The 20,558-nt window shown below is 52.5% G+C and overlaps 1 protein-coding gene across 3 annotated transcripts; it reads left to right on the top strand.

Annotated features, from left to right (window-relative positions):
- The first annotated feature begins 410 nt into the window (after nucleotides 1-410).
- IL4R (interleukin 4 receptor) lies at nucleotides 411-18,576 on the top strand. Of its 3 annotated transcripts, none has more exons than XM_007452824.1 (9): nucleotides 411-480; nucleotides 917-1,055; nucleotides 2,768-2,919; nucleotides 4,119-4,270; nucleotides 9,672-9,828; nucleotides 12,048-12,147; nucleotides 13,971-14,049; nucleotides 15,464-15,513; nucleotides 17,013-18,576. In XM_007452824.1, the coding sequence occupies exons 1-9, from the start codon at nucleotides 411-413 to the stop codon at nucleotides 18,574-18,576; spliced, it is 2,463 nt and encodes an 820-aa protein (XP_007452886.1). The 3 variants fall into 3 exon arrangements, with proteins under 3 accessions (XP_007452886.1, XP_007452884.1, XP_007452885.1); XM_007452822.1 differs by having other exon boundaries at nucleotides 896-1,055; XM_007452823.1 differs by having other exon boundaries at nucleotides 881-1,055.
- The last annotated feature ends 1,982 nt before the right edge of the window (nucleotides 18,577-20,558 follow it).

Raw genomic sequence — 20,558 nt, 5'->3', positions numbered from 1 at the left:
GTCGGTGACTGTCCTTGGTTTTCTTAATAAACACTGGAGTATTAAGGGGCCATTTATTCATTATGAATAGATGGATGAATAAAATGAATAAATGAGAGAGAAGACAGAGACAGAGACTGAGAGTGTATCAATGAGAAGGACAGGGAGAGGAAAGGCATGGGGGTGAGAGTGAATCCGTGGTATGTTTGAGGAGCAGCAGGAAGTGAAGGTGTGCAGGGGGGCAGGTGCAGGCCTGGTGGAGAGGGAGGCGGTGCCGGGTGGAGGGGGCATGCGGCGGAGGGGGGAGGGCTGTGTCTGGAGGTGAGCTCTGAAAGCTGCGCTCGGGATGATGGGGACCGTGGGGACTGTGGGAATCATGAATCAGCGCTAATGGGCTCACTTGCTCCCAGCAGGCGCTGTAGGATCTCCCAATGGGGCGGCTTCACTCTGGGCTCACGTTTTCGGTGGGCTGTCTGATCCTGGTGTGGGCAGCAGGCTCTGGTAAGTCACCACCTCTCATTCATTCATTTCTTCCTTCATTCAGCAAACATTTACAGTACTGACTGTTTATGCACCAGGCTCACGCCGTAAGATAGATGCCTGTGGTGGTGGGATAGCTACCCTTAGACTGACATATTTTTCCTTTAATTCGGCCAAGGGCAGGTAGTTGCATTTGCATACTATAAAGGTGCATTTGGTCTGTCTCCGCTGATGGACCCTGTACCCAAGGGTATTTCTTCAGCTGCAGGCATCACCCCAGTGCCAGCTGGGAAGCTCTCAGAGCCCCATTCCTGGCCCCTGCATTGTGAGGACCGTGCCTCGGACAGTGGTTTCGTAGTTTTGTGATGGGCCCCTTGGTCCTGTTTGGGCTGGTTTCCCACTCATGCCTCTTGGTCGTCAGGCTCCAGCTGCTCAGAGGTCTCCTGTGTCTCCCCAGGGAGTGTGAGGGTCCTGCAGGGGCCCACCTGCTTCTCCGACTACGTCAACATCTCCACCTGTGAGTGGGAGATGGCCCGGCCCACCAACTGCAGAGCCGAGCTCCGCCTGTTCTACCAGCTGAAATTTTTCTACTTTGAGTAAGCCTGGGCTGGAACTGGGAGTTGGGGAAGGTTTGCCTCGGAATTCGCCTGGCCCACGTGGTACCCCAGAGTGCATGTGCTAAGTGCGGTTCACAGGGGCTTACTGGGCATGTTAGAGGTGAGGTGCCCTGGGGTGCAGCGTGTGTAAGACACAGCGAGTGCGTCACGGTGCTCCAAGCTCAGTGTCACCAAGGCACGTGGCATGTGGATGTGGTGGAATCCTGGACTAGACCAGCAGTTCTCAAGCTTTTTCGTCTCAGGACTCTCTTGTGTGCTTAAGGATTAAGGGACTTTCTAGGTGGTCCAGTGGCTAAGAGTCCATACTCCCAGTGCAGGGGGCCCAGGTTCTATCCCTGGTCAGGGAACCAGATCCCACCTGCTGCAACTAAGAGTTCGCATGGTGCAACTAAAGATCCTGCATACTGCAACTAAGACCCAGTGCAACCAAAGAAAGAAAGAAAGAAAAGAATTAGTGAGGACCCCCAAAGCTTTAGTCTGGGTAGCTTACATCTATCAATATTTCCCTTATTGGAAATTAAAACAAATTTAAAATCACAACAGCCCGCAAGTTCACATTCAACAGGCTGTCGGAGCAACGGCATCATCACACATCGTGTGCCCTCTGGAAAAGTCCACTGTATGCTTGTGAGAGAAGGAGAGTGGAAATGGCCACTAATGTCGGAGTATTACCGTGAAACCAGTTTGACCCAGTGGAATCCCAGACCACACCTTGAGAACCTCTGGGCTAGACCATTGTTTGGGGGTGCAGTGTTAGCAGTGGAGTTCACAGCGATGGTTGATGGACCGTGGAACTTGGGATGTATTTTTCCAGGTGGTTCACTGGGATAATCCATGGTACACAGGGGTAACCACTGGTGTAGGTGGTGCCCCAGGACATGACCCAGTACGCAAGGCACACAGTTATGGAGCACATTGGGATATACAGCACACCTGATGTGGGCTACACTGACAGAGCTGTTATTCCACAATATACTAAGGTGGACAAGCTGTGCTTCTGTATGTGATACATTGGCCTAGACCAGGGATCTTCAAACTACGGCCCATGGGCCACATCTGGCCTACCACCTGTTTTTGTAAATAAGGTTTTATTGACACACAGCCATGCCCATTTGTTTACGTATTGTCTGTGGCTGGGGCTTTTTTGTGCTGTATCAGCAGAGTTGTGTAGTTGGAATAGCAAGAGTATGGCCCTCAAAGCCCCAAACATTTACTATCTGCCCCATTACAGAAGACGTTTGCTGACCCCTGGCCTAGTCCATGAGACATGGAGTTGGCTGTTTTGGGTGACACATTAGGATTAGGTTGTGGGGCACAGGGTATGTGCCTGCCAAGCCACAGTCCGCTGTACTGGGCTAAATTGTGCTACCAGAGGGGTTCTGGAACAGACACATATGTCGTTACAAATTCTTTCATGCCGTGGGTTCTTCCCTTTTGCTGGCTTTCAGGGTCCAAGGCTGGGGCCAGGGGCGGATAAGAGTCCATGGTGGGTGTGGAGGGGCTGTGGCCAGCAGGCAGGTGGTCCCAGGCCCCTGTCCCCATTGCATCCTGGCCACTCTGCTCCCAAGTTCCCAGATCTGGTCCTTGAGGCAGGGTGACCAGGAAGCTGGAAGGGCCTGTGGTTCCTTGAGGTGTATCCTGGGATGCCCTTGGGTCACATGACCAGCCTAATGCAACATCTGTGTCTGCAGAAACCACACGTGTGTCCCCGAGAACAGAGCTGGCGCGGTGTGCGTGTGCCATATGCATATGGATAACGTGGTCAGTGTGGACACCTACCAGCTGGACCTGTGGGCTGGGGAGCAGCTGCTGTGGAAGAGCTCCTTCAAACCCAGTGAGCATGGTGAGCAGGGCGGGGCAGGGTGGGGTGGCATAGGGCGGGGCTGCAGTTGTTCCCACAGCAGCCGGGTGCCGGGCAGGGGAGGCAGGCTCCATTTGGGGGAGGGGACCATTCAAGCAGCCTCCAACCCCTGATGGGGTTGTTGTCCCTTTCTGGGCCTCAGTCCTCCCATCTTTGAAATGGGGCTGGGCTCAGCAGTACGTCAGGACCCCTTCAGTTCAGATATTTCAACCCCCTGTGTTTAAGTGCCCAGATCAGGGTGCTGAATGAGGCGTATTTGGTGGAAGGCATGCTTGCTGCAGATCAGAAACTGAACCGGGAACCGTCCTTCCACCCTCTGTCAACTGTTCAGCTGCTGCTTCTTCAGACAGTCTAGACCATGGGAGGCTGACCTTGTCCTGGTACCCAGAGTTCCCGCAGGAATTCCCCAAGAGCTTGCTGGGGTGTAGTGACAGGATTTTAAAACACTACTTATTGCTGTATGATCTTGGGCAAGTCATGTTACCTCTCTGAGCCTCAGTTTCCAAAAGACAGTTATTATCCCTATTTTGCAATTGAAAAAAACCGTACATACTTCAGAGAAGGCAAGTAACCTGCCCTCAGGTCACGCAGCTCCTCAGCAGCAGAGGCAGTATTCTCACAGAGCTCACAGTAGTCACCACTCCATCAGCAATTCCGGAAGGGCTTACTCATACCCGGAGTTGGAGGGTGTGTGTGGGGGTGATTTAAATTGACCCATGAACGAATCCATGAATTGAAAGAATTTTTATAAGTGTGTGTTGATTTTAATGCTCATTATATACCTGTGACCTCATGGATATGATTGCTTTAAAAGAGACTAAGTTTTAAAACACATGAGTCAAAATAAAGAAAAATAGTAGATAATAATACAGAGCACAGAGGTGGCCAAGAGAGTGAAGGGTGAAGGTGGAAAGGCCAAAGTTTGGGTTACTTTGCTTATGCCTTTTGCACTCACTGTGCAAATGTAGTTGACAACCACTAAAGTGCTAAGTGGGATTTTAGCGACATGAGAATCAGTATCAGGGTTTTAATTCTCCACTATGACGAAATCTGTGTGGTATCCCATCAGCGTATTATGGAGGTGGTGTTGACCGAAAATCTAAATGGTCTGCAGGCTGGGCCGGGCCTCCTCCTGACGCCCAGCCCAGCCCAGCCCCTCACCAGGCACCACTTCTCTGCAGTGAAACCCCTGGCGCCCAGAAACCTCACTGTTCACGCCAACATCTCCCGCACGTGGCTGCTGACGTGGAACAACCCGTACCCTCCTGAGAATCACCTATACTCCGAGCTCACCTACCTGGTCAACATCTCAAATGAGAACGACCCCACGGATGTGAGTGGGCGCCCTGTGGGGTCTCTCTGTGACCTCTTGAGACTCAGACGGGTCGAGACTCAGGCTCTGGGGTGGGAGGTGGGGAAAGTGACCCGTGATTGGACAGCAAACCCTGGGGATCTGGACCCCCACCTTCTCCTCTGGCTCTGTGCCGGGACCAGGCCCTCCACCGCTCCAGGCCCCTGACTCCCAGCGTGCAGACAGGGGAGTTTATTTCAGGGCACTGTTCCTCATCTATAAAGAAGGGCTCTGGACCACATTTGTTTCCCAGGGGGCGGGACACTTGGGATTTTAGGTGATACCTCCAAACACACTTAAATGAGCGAATCCCAGGGTGAGACAGTCACTCCACGCCCACTCCTGCCCGACCCTGACTGTCAAGGGAGGCGTCTCAGCTGAGCTGATTGGTTTACTAATCCTTCTCTTTTTTTTTTTTTTTTTTTTTTTTTTTTTGCGGTACGCGGGCCTCTCACTGTTGTGGCCTCTCCCGTTGTGGAGCACAGGCTCCAGACGCACAGCCTCAGCGGCCATGGCTCACGGGCCCAGCCGCTCCGCAGCATGTGGGATCTTCCCGGACCGGGGCACGAACCCGCGTCCCCTGCATCGGCAGGCAGACTCTCAACCACTGCGCCACCAGGGAAGCCCTAATCCTTCTCTTTAACAGAGAGAAGAGGCTGCAGGCTCAGAGCCTTCCCCCAGAAAACAAGTTCAGCCGAAATTTCATGCCGTTACGTGGTTCTGATTGCGTTTACTTTATGAGATGCTCACGGCATTTCATACTTGCTTTCCAGTCATAGCAGTGGCAGTGAGGTTCCATTTTATTTTATCTTATTCTATTATTTTATTTTATGATGTTCCTTTTTAAAAAAACGAATGTACTGACATTTTTAAAACAGGGAGAGCTGATTTGTGACATCTTGAGCTGTCACATCAGCTTCCGTCCCTGCTGCTTCTCTTCCTGGCCAAGCTGGGGTGGGGGTGGGGTGTGTGTGGCAGGTGTTGATTTACATCTCTCAGGTGTGGTTTTCCTCCTTGGCACTGGGCCAGGATGTGGGGTAGAAGCAGGAGTGGGGCAGCCAGGCTCTCAGAGCAGTCGAGAAGAGGTGGTTGGCACAGATGCTGAGGAAAGACGCAGGGTCAGTTTTGTCAGTAAATCCCCTTCCTGTTCCTGGGCCTGTGCAGGCTTCGTTCAGGGGATAAGCTGGAGGGGAGAGAAGGGTACAACCTATAGGGTCCAAAGGAATATCATCTATTTGCTTATCATGGCTGGATCCAGGTTCCAGGAACCTCCATCCTTTGGTCCTGCTTTATTCTGTGTTGGCTTCATTTTTAGGCAGACTCTTCCCTCATGTAGCTGCCAGTATGTCTACTAGCAGCTCCAGGCCTGCATCTTAAAACCGCAGTGGGAGAAGTTCTTCTCTCCAGATAGTCCCAGTAAAAGTCCTGGGGCCAATGATCAGTTACCTGCCGGGGATCACATGCCGCTCTCTGAACCTGTCGCAGGCTATGGGCAGGAGACAGGGTGCTGGTGCAGTGTTCTCACTGGCCAGGGCTGAGTCACATGACCACCTCTGGAGCAGGTCAGGTCAGCCTCACCCAAACCAGATGGGCTGAAAATGAAGGAGGGATGGCTCCCCAAAGGAAGTTCTGCGGAAGAGGAAACAGAGACTGGGCTGGCTGAAACACAGCTGGGTTTAGGACCCGGCACCAGACTCCAGCCAGCGGACAGAATTGGTCGGTGTGCCTGGGCTATGGCTTAATGGTCATGTAGGTGCTCGGGGCTGCCCCAGGCCTCAGAATTCCAGGTCCAGCTTCTCTTGCTGGTGGGGCAGAATCTACTGAGACACCCTTCCCCCATCTCTCCCTTTCCAGGGACAGAACCGGGCCCGAAGAATTCCTCTCGTTAGTCATTGGCCAGAGATAGTCACATGCTCCTCTCTAACCAGTCACAGGCTAGGGAATGAAATAGCCGTGATTGGTTTAGACCAATGAGAATTAACCCTGGAACTGGAGACAGAGGCTTACCTGGCCTGAGCTTTGGGTACCTGACCCCAGTTGTGTAGATGCTGGGTGGGTGCCCAGCTGTGTTTGCTACAGTACTGCAGACACCACCTGTGGCTCAGACTGGTGGGATCAATTCTAAAAATATTAGAAACTAGCTGTGGAATTTGGGAGATGGAGATGCTCATTGTCCTGGATGATTTCTGGACAAGGTTCTATAACGGAGGTAGAGTTTTGGCTTGGGCAATGAAGGATGTATAGGAGTTCTCTAGCTAGGGAATGGTAGGCCAGGCAGAGGGAACTACATGAGCCAAGGCTTGGAGGCATGAAAATTCATGGCGTATCTGAGGATTATGGGGCTCTGGGTGTGTGTACAGTGAAAAGGCAGAAAATGAGGCCACAAGCTTACTGAGGGCCATGAATGCCATGTTCATGACAATGTCTCGGGTGCTTACTATGTGCCAGGCTCAATGTGTGTTATCAGCAATGACTGGGAAAGCCCTGCAGGTGGGAAGGTGTTTGTCTATCCATTTTAGTGACCAGGACACTGAGGTTTGGAGAGGTGGAATGACTCGCCCAGTGTCCCACAGCTGGAAATGGCCAAGCTGGGATTTGAAGCCAGGATTTGGACTGAGGGACCTGTGCTGTTCTCTTCTTCCGGATCTTTCTCTCAGAATGGTCTCCCGAACACCTGGCCTTTTTTGTTAAAAAACACACCAACCACAAGTAGTTCCTTGGAAGCTCAATTTCTTTTTTGTTTCTTAGTAAATCATTTCCCAATTCCCTACTCCTCTCTAAGGTGTGTGATTCCTTCAGTGAACCAGATCCAGCTGCTGCTTCCTGTTTACTGCGATTTAGAAAGAAAGGAACACTGGCAGTAAGAGTGTCCATCTCTCCCTGCCCTGGTCTCCTCCTGTCACTCCCACCCTGTCCCCAGCTTCCCTGGAAAGTTCCAGCTGCCCTCCAGTTTCTCCAGCAAGCTGTTAGGACTTTGCTTCCTTGCTGTGCACACCTCCCCTCGGCTCACTTTACACCAGACCGTTTCCCCCAGGTGCTTCCAACCTGCCAGCAGGAGCAGTGTTGCCAGGAGCTGGGAAGGGGCTGCGGGGGATTGGAGGGGGGCCTGCGAAGGGATGGACCCTCCACAGAGGGAGAAGCCCAGGCAGAGGATTCAGGCCACTGTCTTGCTGTCAGAATCCATCCTGAACCCAAATTTTACTTCATTTTTTATTTTTTTAAAGTCTTAAAAATAAAAGTAATATTTACATGAAGTAAAAAATTCAAAGGCTACCGAAAGACTTAGAAAGGAACTATGTTTCTCTCCTAACCCCAATCTCCAGTGCCTCTCCCAGAGGTTGACCACTGCTCCTGTCTCTTGCCAGGAGGGGAAGGCCAGGCTAGAGCAGGCAGAGGGTGTGGAGGCATGTGTGTCCTTCTAGAGAGAGTTTATGCCTGTACGAGCAAATGCGTGTGTGTTCCTTCATCACCATGAATTTTTTATTATTACATGATAATATTACTGCAAACAGAACTGCTTTAAACAGCACATATTTATTGCCCCAGAGTTTCTGGGGGTCTGGAGTCTGGGCACGGCTTAGCTGGGTCCGCTGCTTAAGGTCTCACGAGGCCGCACACACAGGGATTGGCCAGGGGATTGCTTCCAAGTTCCTGTGATGTTAGCAGCATCCAGTTTCTTGTGGGCTTTGAACTGAGAGCGTCGGGTTCTTGCTGACCTTTGTTGGGAGGCCGCCCTCAGTTCCTTCCCTTGTGGCCTTTTCAAAGCCAGCAAGGGGGAGAGAGTCTCCTAGCAAGTTGGAGTTACAGTCTTGCATAATGGAATCACATCCATGTAGTCCCTATGTATCCATCACCTTCACCATATTCTGTTGGTTAGGAACAAGTCTTAGGTTCCCCCGCCCCTTTAGGCAAGGAGAGGGGATTACACAAGGGCGTGATACAAGGTGGGGTCACGGGGCCATATGAGTCTGTCTGCCACCATCACTATGCCTTCTCCCTCTATGTTTTGAACATGAAAGGCAACAGACAACACATACTAATCTTTTTTTTTTTTTTTGGCTGAGAACCACAGGATTTATTATGTCACATTTTATGAAGGGGAATCCAGGAATCCAGGAGTCCAGGAGCAGCTTAGCTAGGTGGCTCTGGCTCAGGGTCTCTCGTGGAGGTTGCAGTCAAACTGCTGGCCAGGGCTGTGGTCTCTGAAGGCTCGACTGGGGCTGCAGGGACTGCTTCTCATCTCATTCACGAGGCAGCTGGCAGGAGGCTTCAGCTCCTCGCAACGTGGCCCTCTCTGTAGGTCTGTTCGCAGCATGGCTTCCCTCAGAGCAAATAATTAGAGAAAGGGAGTGAGAGAGAGAAGGAGAGCTCAAAACGGAAGCCTCAGTCCTTTAAACGTGTCTCAGAAATGACGCACTGTCACATTCTGCCATAAGAAATTAGCCACGTGACTGTGTTAGGTTCCTATTGCTGCTGTAACAAATTGCCACAGACTTAATGGCTTTAAACAACACAGATTTGTTAGCTTACAGTTCTCGAGGTCAGAAGTCTGAAATGGGTCTTGCTGGGCTACAGTTCAAGGTGCGTCATGAGGACGGGGCTCCCTCCGGAGGCCCTAGGGGAGAATCCATTTTCCTGCCTTCCCGGCTTCTAGAGGGGCCTGCAATCCTTGGCTCGTGCCCCCTCCATCTTCAAAGCCAGCTGTGCCTGGTTGAGCCTTTGTAATCCACATACTAATCTTCATTTTACCTTTTTCACTTAACAACAGATCTTGAACCTTCCTTCCCAATGGGGGCTAGGTTGGGCGGGACTGTGTTTGGGCTTGACTGTGGAGCCTCTAGAGAGCCCTTGAGGGAGAGAGAGGGACGCGGTGACCCTGTCTGTGCCTCAGAGAGATCCCTCTCGTGCTCGCCGCATGCCTGGCCCTGTCCGAAGTGCTTACCTGTGTTAACCCACTTAATCCTCACAGCAGCCCTGGGAGGTAGGCACTTTTATTATCGCCATGTTGCAGAAGAAGACATCAAGGTCCAGAGAAATTATGTCACTTATCTAAGGTCACACAGCAGTAGGAACTCTTACCTTCATTGTACAGATGAGGAAACTAAAACTCAGAAAGGTTCATCCACTTGCCCCAGTAACGTCAAAATGGCTGATCAGGGTGGGAGTGAGGGTCAGGATAAGGCTGATTTCCTGACCCATCCTGCTCGATTCTGGTCACAGTTGTGGAAGTGACGCACAAGGGCCTGAAATTGGAGGAATAACCAAATACGCAGGCTGGTGGCTCTTAAACATTGTGGGGTCAGCTAAGGACAGCAGCCCGGGTGGGAGCTGGTACTCCCCTCCCCCAGACTTGGTGCACTAATGGCTCCCTTCCCTCTACCAGTTCAGAATTTATAACGTGACCTACATGGGGCCCACCCTCCGCTTTGCAGCCAGCACCCTAAAGTCTGGAGCTTTCTACAGCGCACAGGTGAAGGCCTGGGCTCAGAGCTACAACAGCACCTGGAGTGAATGGAGCCCCAGCGCCAAGTGGCTTAACTGTGAGTACCCTGCTGGGAGTCCTGAGCAGTCGTCCGCACCGTGTGGCTTGCAGGATCTCAGTTCCCTGAACAGGGAACCAGGGATTGAACCTGGGCCACGGCAATGAAAGCCCGGAATCCTAACCACGAGGCCACCAGGGAATTCCCAGCAGTTAGCATCTCTATTCCCCACTTGCATTCTGTGGCCAGAGACTTCCCCAAGCCAAACATCTGGTTTCCATATCACAGGATGCTCTAACTGCAGTGACAGAATTACCAACTGATGTGGTGTACTGGTCAGGGTAGGGTAGGTTACAGTAACAAACCCACAACTTCTGCGGCTTAACACTGTAGAAATATGTTTCTTGCTCACATAACAATTCAACATGAACTTTGCTGATTGGTGGGTGGTTTTCCTCCCTGTGGCTCCATCATTCTCTAGGACAGAGATTCTCAGCCTTTCTGTATCATGGACCCCTTTGGCAGTCTGGTGAAGCCTGTGGACCTCATCTCAGAATAATATTTTTATTTTTATTTTTTTAATTTTATTTTAGAGTATAGTTGATTCACAACGTTGTGTTAGTTTCAGGTGTTCAGCAGAGTGATTTAGTCATACATATTCATATATGTGTTCTTTTTCAGATTCTTTTCCCATGTAGGTTATTACAAAGTATTGAGTAGAGTTCCCTGTGCTGTACAGTAGGTCCTTGTTGATTATCTATTTTATATATAGTAGCGTGCATATGCCAGTCCCAACCTCCCAATTCATCCCTCCTCCCCACCTTCCCCTCTTGGCAGCCGTAAGCCAGAATAATATTTTTAAACGTATAAAATAAAATATATAGGCCTTCGAGGGAAACCTAATTTTATTGAAATGCGATTATAAAAAGATTTTAAAATATATTTGTTATCTGGGACTACATGCTTCTTTAATAACACGTTAAAAACAGGATCTAGTGGTAGTTGTCATAAATACTGTAATTTCAAAGTAGATGAACATAAATGGTATTTCCTGCTACTGCAGCTGTCAGGTGATTTGAGAATAGCTGTGACTTCTGATGGGGGCTAAGTAACTGATGCTGCTATTACTGTGGTTGGCTCCCTCTGTTCCTAATGGGAGGAAATGCCAGGTTTCAGAAGTTAGTGAAAATAAAGATATCGTTTCTTTCCCATCCAAGTTCCCAGACGCCTAAATCCTAACGGCAACCATGTTGGAGGTCTGTGGACCCCAAGTTAAGAATCCCTGCTCTATGGACCTGCCATCATCTGCATCCAGCCAGCAGAAAGGGAATGAGAGCGGGGAGACCACACCTGCTTCTTAAAAGCCTTAGCCCAGAAGTGATACACATCCCTTCCTCTCAAGCACTATTGGTGGAGCTGGTCACGTGGCCACACATAGCCTGTAAGGGATTCTGGGAAATGTAGTCCCTCACCTGGTAGCTGCATCCTCCAAACAACTCTTTGCGACTTTATCACACTTTTGCAAAAGCGTATTCAATTATCTTACATAAAATGAAGTCTTTATTTTATTTTATTTTTTTGGCTGCGCAGCATGTGGGATCTTAATTCCCCCACCAGGGATCGAACCCATGCCCCCTGCAGTGGAAGTGCAGAGTCCTAATCACTGGACCGCTGCCAGGGAATTCCCCTAAAATGAAGTCTTGCCAGTGGACCTTCCTGGTTCATACAGCCGCTCAGTTACATCACCCCAGAGTCTTTTCTTTCCCTCTGCCATCCCTAGCATGGTAGCATTTTATCCTTACCCTTGTCACCTCATGGCCCCAAGTTGTCTGCTGCACACACCCTCATGCCCAAGACCCAAAGGAAATGGAAGGCTGCCACAAGGAGTGCATCCCTTGCATGTTTTATCATGAAACAAAAACATTTCCAGTCCTGGTGGCCTTTCCCTTGCCTTTCATTGTTCAGGACTGTCACGTGGCCTCTCCCAACTGCAAGGGAGGCTGGGAACTCAAATGTCTGAAAAGGGGACTAGTTTTGGCCCATGGTTGGCCCAAACCTCAGGGTGGGCACATTGCAGCCTAGCAAAGAAGAAGGGAGATAGCTGTTGCGTGGTGGAGGCTGCCTCGGGCATCATCCATACAATGGGCAGAAGGAAGGGCTGTTGTGAACATTCAATGAAGGAAGGATTCTTCAAAGTGCTGGGCACAGTGGTGATTGGTGGGTACCCCAACCCACTGGACGCAGCGCGATGCAAGCTCACGGCTTCCCTCCACTTCCAGACTATGAGGCGACCTTGGAGCAGCGCCTCCCACTGGGCGTCAGCATCTCCTGCGTCGTCATCCTGGCTGTCTGCCTGTCCTGCTATGTCAGCATCATCAAGTGAGTCCTGAGCTGTGCCGGAGGCCGCCAAGCCAGCCCCCTGCGGTGTGGAGTGGGTGGGAATTTCCCCTGTGATCTGTCAGCTTGCAGCCCTTTCATTCAACGATAGATATTTATTGAGCAGCTACTACGTGCGAGGCACTGAGACTGACAGGGACCCTGTGTCCTTGGGGAGGCACAAGATGCCAGGCCACCAAGTAACCATGGCTGTTTTCCATAGTGATCCTTGCACTGAAGGAGATATGCCAGGGCGAGGGGGTGAAATGCTCCAGGGCCTGTTTTGGATGGGGAGGCCAGTGCGGGCCCCTCTGACGAGGTGTTTGAGCTGAGACCTGACTAGGGGAAAGGAGCTGGCCAGGGCAGGAGCTGGGGGCAGGGCCTTCCTTTGGCAGAAACGAGATGGATCACGCCCAGGGTATGGCCCAGACACTTGAAGGCACGTGGCAATAGACAGAGGAATTCTAGATGATTGTCCTGCAGAGTCAGACCTGGGTTCAGATCCTGGCCTTGGTGCTTCGTAGATGTGTGACCAAGTTTCTGAACCTCTGTTCAGCCTTGGATCCCTATTTCATCAGTCCCAAGAGTCCTAAGGGACTCCCCGATCACTCGGTGTAGGGGCGGGCAGAAGGAGCCTTGTTTCCAGTGAGCTTGAGCCCTTGGAATCATGGAGTCTCAGAACCTCAGTCCTCCCACCTCTGAAATGGGACGAGCGGGCCCCAGTTGACCACTTAAGGATGGCGATGGTTGAGGATTGATGTGAGCGAGTGTCTGCACTCTGCCGGGCACACAGTAGGTGTGCAGGGAATGCAAGTTCCTCTCTCCACGTCTGTTGCTGATGCCTCTGAGCCCCCCTGGGCTGGTCTTTCTCCTTCTCTGAGCCTCAGTTTCCCCATCGTCTGTCTCCCTACCCCTACTCACTGTGTTCCAGTGCTCCAACCTCCTTGCTGTTCTTTGAACGCCCCAAGCAAGATCTTCCCTTGGAGCCTTTGCACTCGCTGTGCTCTCTGCCTGGAAAGCCCTTTTTCCAGGCATCACCGAGACTGACTCCTCCTCCACCTACAGTTGCCTCTCAGAAGTCACCTCCTCAGGGAGGCCTTCCTGGATCACACTATTCCTCTCTAGTCCCTATCTTCTTTATTTTTATTCCTGGCACTTATCGCCAGGAATGAATGATGTCACATAATCATTTCTGCAGGGTTTTTGCTTGTCTTGTTCACTGTGTGTCCCTGAGGCCTGGCACACTGAGTGGTACATAGCAGGTACTCAATAAATGTGTGTTAACTGACTGAGTGGAGTGGGTGGAGGCTAATCCAGGGGGTGTGTGAGGGCCTTCCCCCCCAGCACTGACGCTCCATGGCTCCAGGCTGACCCAGGAAGGGAGAAGGAATCCCTCAGCTTCTCAGGCCATCCCAGGCCTCTCCCCAGCACCTTATCCTCAGCTGCTCCAGGGTAAAGGTTGTTGAAGGGGAAACCCAGAATTATCTCTCTGCAGCTTGAGCGTCTCCTGATTCCCTGGAACTTGTTCCCTCTGGAGCAGAGGCGGCCACATTAGGAACTCCACTCTGGGTAGCAGGATGCTGGAGCCCCAGCCCAGCTCTTCTGCCCACCAGCTGTCACTTCACCTCCCTGGGCCTCAGTTTCCTCATTGGTAGAGCGGGGTTAGCAGTAGAACCTGCCTCGCGGAGTGAGGGTGAGACAGCCAAGAGACCTATCGACATGATCTCTGACCCCTGATAAGTCTTGGTGACTATGATAATTTTTATGGGAGGAACGTCAGCCTGTTAGTGATACAGGGACCAACATCTTGTCCTTTTCTTTTTCAGGATTAAGAAAGAATGGTGGGATCAAATTCCCAACCCAGCCCACAGCCCCCTCGTGGCCGTGGTCATCCAGGATTCTCAGGTAGAGGGGGTTGGTGAGGATGCTGTGCACTGCGTGTACAGGGAAATACAACTCAAGATGTCTGGGATGTTCAGGATATTTCCTGGCTTGGGGGTTGCACATGGGAAGTCAGGAAGGTTTCAGGGTAGGTTGAGTCAGCAGCTAGAGGCTTTCACTCCCTTCCCTTTGGCTTCCATGACTGTTCTTTCAGCCTGGGTGGGAGACAGGGTTTCCTCTGGGGTTGGTTTTTTCCCTCCCTTGGGAGGAGATGATCCCTGAGGTCATCGGCATGTCATCTCTTGGCAAGGTACCTGTGCCAGAGCAGGAGGCCAAAAGGAGAGGGAGAAGGGGAAAGGCTTTCTGTATATTCCTCTTAGCAGCAGGAAACTGCCCCCCAAAACACTAGCAAATCTCTCCATTCTCATTGGTTTGAATTACATCACAGCCTCTTTCCTATACAACTCACTTGTAAGGAGTGGGAATACTTGAGACCAACCAGGTGGCCACCCCTGAGCTACGGGTGGGGTCAGCTTCCCCAATGCGATGGCCAGGTGGGGTTTGCCTTAGTGCCATCAGGGTTCTCTAGGACAGGGGGAGGGGGGATACAGGTCCCGTCTAGAACAGAAGAAGGTCTGAGTGTCCTTAATTCTCCAGGGACCCTGTAGCAGGCTCTGGAGTCCAGTGGTACTGGCTTTGAACCCTGGCTCTGCCACTTACCTGCAGGTTAGACTTAACAAGTTGCTTAACTTCTCTGGGCCTCAGTTTCCTTGTGTGGGTTATAACAGTGGTTATAACAGGGCTGGTGTTGGAATTCACTGAGACAATCCACATGAAGTGTATATTACAGCGTCCTGCACATAGTGTCGTTTATGTATCAGTTAGATTTTGCTGTGTAACAAATCATCCCCAAATTTAGAAAGTTAAAACAGTAGCCACTTATGTAGCTCTTGCTTCTGCAAGTCTGTGGTTGGGCTCTGCTCAGCAGTGTGGGTGGAAGGATCCTGGGTTTGGCTGGGCCTGTACCAGTGGCCTCACTCACAGGTCTGGCAGGTGGCTGACACATCTGGGGCCATGGAGGTTACTAAGCCATGTATGTGTCTGTCATCCTTCAGCAGGCTGACCCAGTTGGCACAGTATCACTTCCACCACATTCTGTTGGTCAAAGCAAGTCACACAGCCATGCCAGATTCAGGGATGGGAGGAGCTTCAGAGACTGGCCATTTTTGCCATCAGCCACAGCAACTTAATAGTGCAGCCTCCTTAATTCTTAGAAAACTGAGGCTCAGAGAGGGGAAGTGACCTGATCAGACCTCAGACCCGTGTGATGTCAAGACTCAAAGTCTTCTCACGGCAAACACGTGCTGAGCATTGCTGGACGATAGGCTGGGCTGGCAGGCCCCTCCGCTCTGTGTCACTGGCTGTCTCTATGTTTTAGGTGTCACTGTGGGGGAAGCGGTCCCAAGGCCAGGAACCAGCCAAGTGCCCGTATGTATATGAACTTGGGTCATCGCCTATGTGGATTTGGAAGGGGATGGAATTGGGGTGGTGGGCCCCATCTTGAGAGTCTGCCTTATCTTCCTTGTTCAGCACTTGTCCTGTGACACTAGACTTCAAGGGATGGCAGGGGGAGGGGGTGGTCTGGGTAGGTCAGCTGCTGGCTGAGTCCCCTGAGTTTCAGTGGGGGTCAGGTACATACTGAACCCCCTTGGGATGCCCAGTCTGTCCTGAGCAAGCCTGATGGGGGTAACAAGCAGGGCAGCTGTACCACTTGTTAAACTGTTGACATAGTGGCATACTGGTGGGCAGATACCACTATCCTGGACCCTTGAATATGCCACCATCTTCCTGGCCTCCTTAGCCCCTCTCTCAGGGCCCCCTGAACCTACCCGCAATCCAGTAACTGAAGGGTTTATACCTAGCACAGCAGGGGACTCCAGGATGCTGCCCAGCCCTAGGACTCCCCAGCCATTCTAATTGGGCCTTACTTATGCTATGGTGTTGAAAGGTATTTTATTTTTATTTATTTTTTTAACGTCTTTATTGGATATAATTGCTTTACAATGTTGTATCAGTTTCTGCTGTATAACAAAGTGAATCAGCTATATGTGTACATATCCGCTCCCTCTTGCGTCTCCCTCCCACCCTCCCTATCCTACCCCTGATAGGTATTTTAAATACCATCATCCCTGACAAAGACTTCTCCTTATTCAATAGATAGAGTTTGTATTATATGCCAGGCTCCAGAAATCCCAAAGTAAGACACAGGCCCTGCCTTCAAGGTGTTCCCAATCTAGTAGTGAGGGTGGACTGATAGATTATTGATTATAAAGTCTGGAAGTGTGTTTGCAGCAGATAGACATTGATACCCACCAGGGTTCTTGGCCTTCCCTAGTCAAGAGAAATTGACTAGATGCCAGACAAGAAATTCAGGCAAGGCTTTACTGGGGCCCCTGCTGCAGTGGGACGGGGCGGGGTGGGTGAGGGGCTGGGGGGTGTTGGAGAACAAGTAGCAGGTTCTCTTGCCCGCTCCCCGAGGGGGGCAGGCGAGCTGGTTCCTGATATGGGGTGAGGGTAGGGGTGTGTCCGGGGATTGGGCCGGAGGGGTGGCTCAGGTGTTTTGCCCACCCCTCTGGTGGTGTGAAGTGCAGGCATCATGCACAGTACCCTGGTTTTGCTCCTTACACCCTGTTTTTGCTCCTGGCTCTTCAGAAGTGGCAGTTGCGTTTTTTGGTCTTTCTGTATCTTTTGTACATGCCCCAACTGCGCTTGCAGGCAGTTATTTTTAGTCCCATATAGTTTCTTTGTATTTTGTTGCTGGAGGTGAGGTTTGTCCAGTTGCAAGCATTGTAGCACTACAGCAAAGGGTCCTGGGTCCCAGCCCGTCTCAACATCAGTCCAGGGTGATTTTGAACTGGGCTTTGAAGGATGAATAGGAGTTTTTTCAAGTGGAGAAACTGAACCCTGATCAAACTTTGCTTTTGTAGACACTGGAAGACTTGTCTTGCCAAGCTTCTGCCCTGTTTACTGGAGCATGGCATGGAAAGGGATGAAGATTCCTCCAAGGCTGCTAGAAATGAGCCTTTCCAGTGTCCTGGAAAAGTAGCATGGCACCCCATGGAGGTCAACAAGACAATCCTCTGGCCAGAGAGCGTCAGCTTGGTTCGGTGCGTGGAGCTGTTTGAGGCCCAAGTGGAGAATGAAGAAGAGGAAGTGGAGGAAGATAAAGGGAGCTTCTGCCCATCACCTGACAGCAGCGGGGGCACCTTCCAGGAGGGCAGGGAGGGCATCGCAGCCCGGCTGACAGAGAGCCTGTTCCTGGACCTTCTCGGGGGCGAGGATGGGGGCTTTAGCCCACAGGGCTTGGAGGAGTCCTGCCTTCTTCCACCTTTAGAAAATCCAAGTGTTCAGAGGCCCTGGGCCACGTCCCCAAGTGTAGGGCCCCAGGAGGCATCGTCTGAGGACAAGGAGCCTTTGAACCCAGAGTCAAGTCCTCCAACCCAGAGCCCAGCCAGGCTGGCTTTCCCAGAGATGCCCAGTGTCATCGCAGACAACCCCACTTACCGCAGCTTCAGCACCTTCCTGAGCCAGTCCTCAGGCCCTGGAGAGCTTGACTCAGACCCACAGCTGGCCGAACACCCAGGGGAAGTGGACCCCGGAATCCCCACCGCCCCCCAGCAATCTGCACTGCCCGCCGCACTCCAGCCTGAGCCAGAAACGTGGGAGCAGATCCTGCGCCAGAGCGTCCTCCAGTGCAGGGCAGCCCCGGGCCCCGCCTCAGCCCCCAGCAGTGGCTACCGGGAGTTTGTGCAGGCGGTGAAGCACGGTGGTGCCCAGGACAGCGGGCTGGAGGGCTCTGGCCCTTGCGGAGAGGCTGGCTACAAGGCCTTCTCCAGCTTGCTCGCTGGCACTGCTAGCTGCCCGGGGACATCTGGAGTGGAGCCCAGCAGTGGGGAGGGGGGCTACAAGCCCTTCCAGAGCCTCACTCCTGGCTGTCCCGGAGCCCCTGCCCCAGTCCCCGTCCCCCTGTTCACCTTTGGACTGGACGTGGAGCCCCCTCACAGCCCTCAGGACTCATTCCTCCCAGGCAGCACCCCAGAGTGCCCTGGTTTGGAGCCAGTGGTCAAGGGAGAAGACAGCCAGAAGCCCCTGCTGTCCCCGGAGCTGACCACAGACCCCCTCAGGGATGACCTGGGCAATGGCATTGTCTACTCAGCCCTCACCTGCCACCTGTGTGGCCACCTGAAGCAATGCCACGGCCAGGAGGAACGTGGCAAGGCCCACATTGAGGCCAGCCCCTGCTGTGGCTGCTGCCGTGGGGACGGGTCCTTACCCCCGGTGAGCCCCCTGAGGGCCCTGGACACCCAGCTCATTGGGGCTCCATTGGAGGCCAGCCTCTCTCCAGCCTCCCTAGCACCCTTGGGTGTCTCAGAGGAGGGTAAGTCCCCCCTGTTCTTCCAAACTGCCCCCAACAATGCTCAGAGCTCAAGCCAGACCTCCACGGTGATGGCCATGCTCTCCCCAGGGCCCACGTGCACGGATGCTTCCTAGGTGTGTGCCCACTTCTTGCTGGAGTCTACAAGCGAGGACTGGGCCTTACCCATGACTGCGAAATGCCTCCCTCCAGAAGGTAGCCTGGCTGGCAGGGTTCCGAGAGACTCAGAGAACCCTGCTATGAAGTGATGAAGTCGTCCAACACTGGGGCTACGGAGTCCAGACGCCCCCGGCTCCCAGCATTGGCCCGGGCTCGCCACGTCCCATGGGAGTGGAGGGTGCCAGGCAGCTGTACGCACAGCAGGCACCTGCAGGGATCAGGAGGTTCCCGGGTGCCTTGGCTTGTGAATGAGCTGTTGGTCATTTCATGGGTCCACAGCTGCCCCAGGGGACTATCGCTGTCACGCTCAAGGCGTGTTTTGTCCACCGAGTTGCTCTGTTACTCATGTCTTGCCCAGGCCTGGGGTTAGCTGCCACCATCTCACTGGATCGGATGCTGAGCCTAGAAGCTAACCAAGCCAATGGGAGAATGACTTGGGAGGCCTTGGGAAACTGAGGTCCAGAAAGGGTGGTCATTTGCCCAGAGACGCCTGTTCATTTAACAGAGGTTGACACTGGCAGCAGAGTCTGAGCTGCGGAGGGGCGCTTAGTCAAGTGGAGTTAACGAGGACACGAGAAATTGTGATTACCGAGCAGTGACAGCTTGCTGCCAGCTTCCCACACAGCTGTAAGGTTGGGGGTTCTTGTTAATCACTGGATCCCCAGAACAAGCATGCCTGGTGACCTTGGGGCCGGCGTGTGCCCCCATGCATGCCGTTGCTGGCATCGGTGTTTCAGAGGGAGTGGCTCAGGTCTCCTGATCAAGCGAGCTGGGCGTCCGAAATGCCGACACCAGGCACATCGCCTGCACCTCGGCCCCGACCTCAGATTGAGTAATGTGCATTGTTTGTGTGCATCTCAAAAATCGTTTCATCACCTGGTGTTTGTGTTTGCTGAGGAGGGTAGAATGGGAGGGGATGGAGTTTTGTATAAATAAAGGTTCTTTACCTCCTTCCCCACCCTCCCCACCCCATTTATTAAACAAACATACTGCCAGGCACTGTTGCGAGTGCTTTATCTCTATTAACTCATAGAATCCTCCCATCCAGAGGTACTGAGACCAACCCAAGAGGTTAAGTAACTTCCTGTCTGCTTGGGTTTCCCTGAGACCAGGATTCAACTGCAGTTTGTTGACATAGGTGGCGATCCCAGGAAGCCCTGCTTGGAGAGCGGGGAAAGGAGGCAGGGAAGGGCAGGAGACAATGAAAGGTGTTACGGCACAGAGTGCCAGCACGGGCAAGAGATTCTTCACGCCGCCGGGGAGCTTGGGCGAGCCAGGCGCAGTGCACGCCTAGAGGTGGGGAGCTGGCTGTTTGTCCACCAACACCCATCTGTCTTTGGTGGAGGGCTGCTGCCAGGGACAACTCCCCAGCACTTCCAGCTGCTCCAGGAAAAATTCCTCAGATTGAGAGTTGGGGGAGTGGGGGAGGAGCGGCGTTTGAGCAGCTTTGGACACGTGGAGATGTGGACAGGGCTGTGATGGCAGCTGCTCCTTTGCCAAGGTCACACAGCTAGTGGCAAGACCCATAGCTGAGCCATTGCTCAGGCTCTTTGTAGGTGATCCGTGCTTGACATCTGGGCGGTCGGTGTATAGAGTGGGCCTCAGACACGCAGGCAGGGGATCTTAAGCTCCTTTGCCTGCGATCACTCTGTGTCTGAATAGCCGCCCTGACTGCCACGCTTGCAAAATGAAGGGCTCGGCTGTTTGAGGTTCCTTCCTGCTCTGGCATTCTACGTAATACATTACAGAGGTGATGGGGACCTCACTGCCTCACATGCAGCCTAATGTTTGTGAGAACTCCCTCCTTTGTGCTGAGCCCAAATCTATCCCGCTGCCTGAGTCACCACCCCACACCCACGGTTTGCAGATGGGGGAAACTGCTCTAGAGAGGAAAAGGGACTTGCCAGCGTCACACAGTGAGTGGCAGAACCTGAACTAG

This window comes from Lipotes vexillifer, unplaced genomic scaffold, assembly GCF_000442215.2.
Source record: "Lipotes vexillifer unplaced genomic scaffold, Lipotes_vexillifer_v1.1 scaffold426, whole genome shotgun sequence".
Lineage (NCBI taxonomy): Eukaryota > Metazoa > Chordata > Mammalia > Artiodactyla > Lipotidae > Lipotes > Lipotes vexillifer.
Note: the sequence above shows the minus strand (reverse complement) of the source record. Positions and strands in the feature narration are given on the sequence as shown.

Excerpts from the sequence above, each read along its gene's own strand:
- IL4R (XM_007452823.1), top strand. The coding sequence starts at position 411 with ATGGGGCGGCTTCACTCTGGGCTCACGTTTTCGGTGGGCTGTCTGATC. Across the intron at positions 1,056-2,767 it reads CTGAAATTTTTCTACTTTGA|AAACCACACGTGTGTCCCCG; the intron begins GTAAGCCTGGGC and ends CTGTGTCTGCAG. Across the intron at positions 2,920-4,118 it reads CTTCAAACCCAGTGAGCATG|TGAAACCCCTGGCGCCCAGA; the intron begins GTGAGCAGGGCG and ends ACTTCTCTGCAG.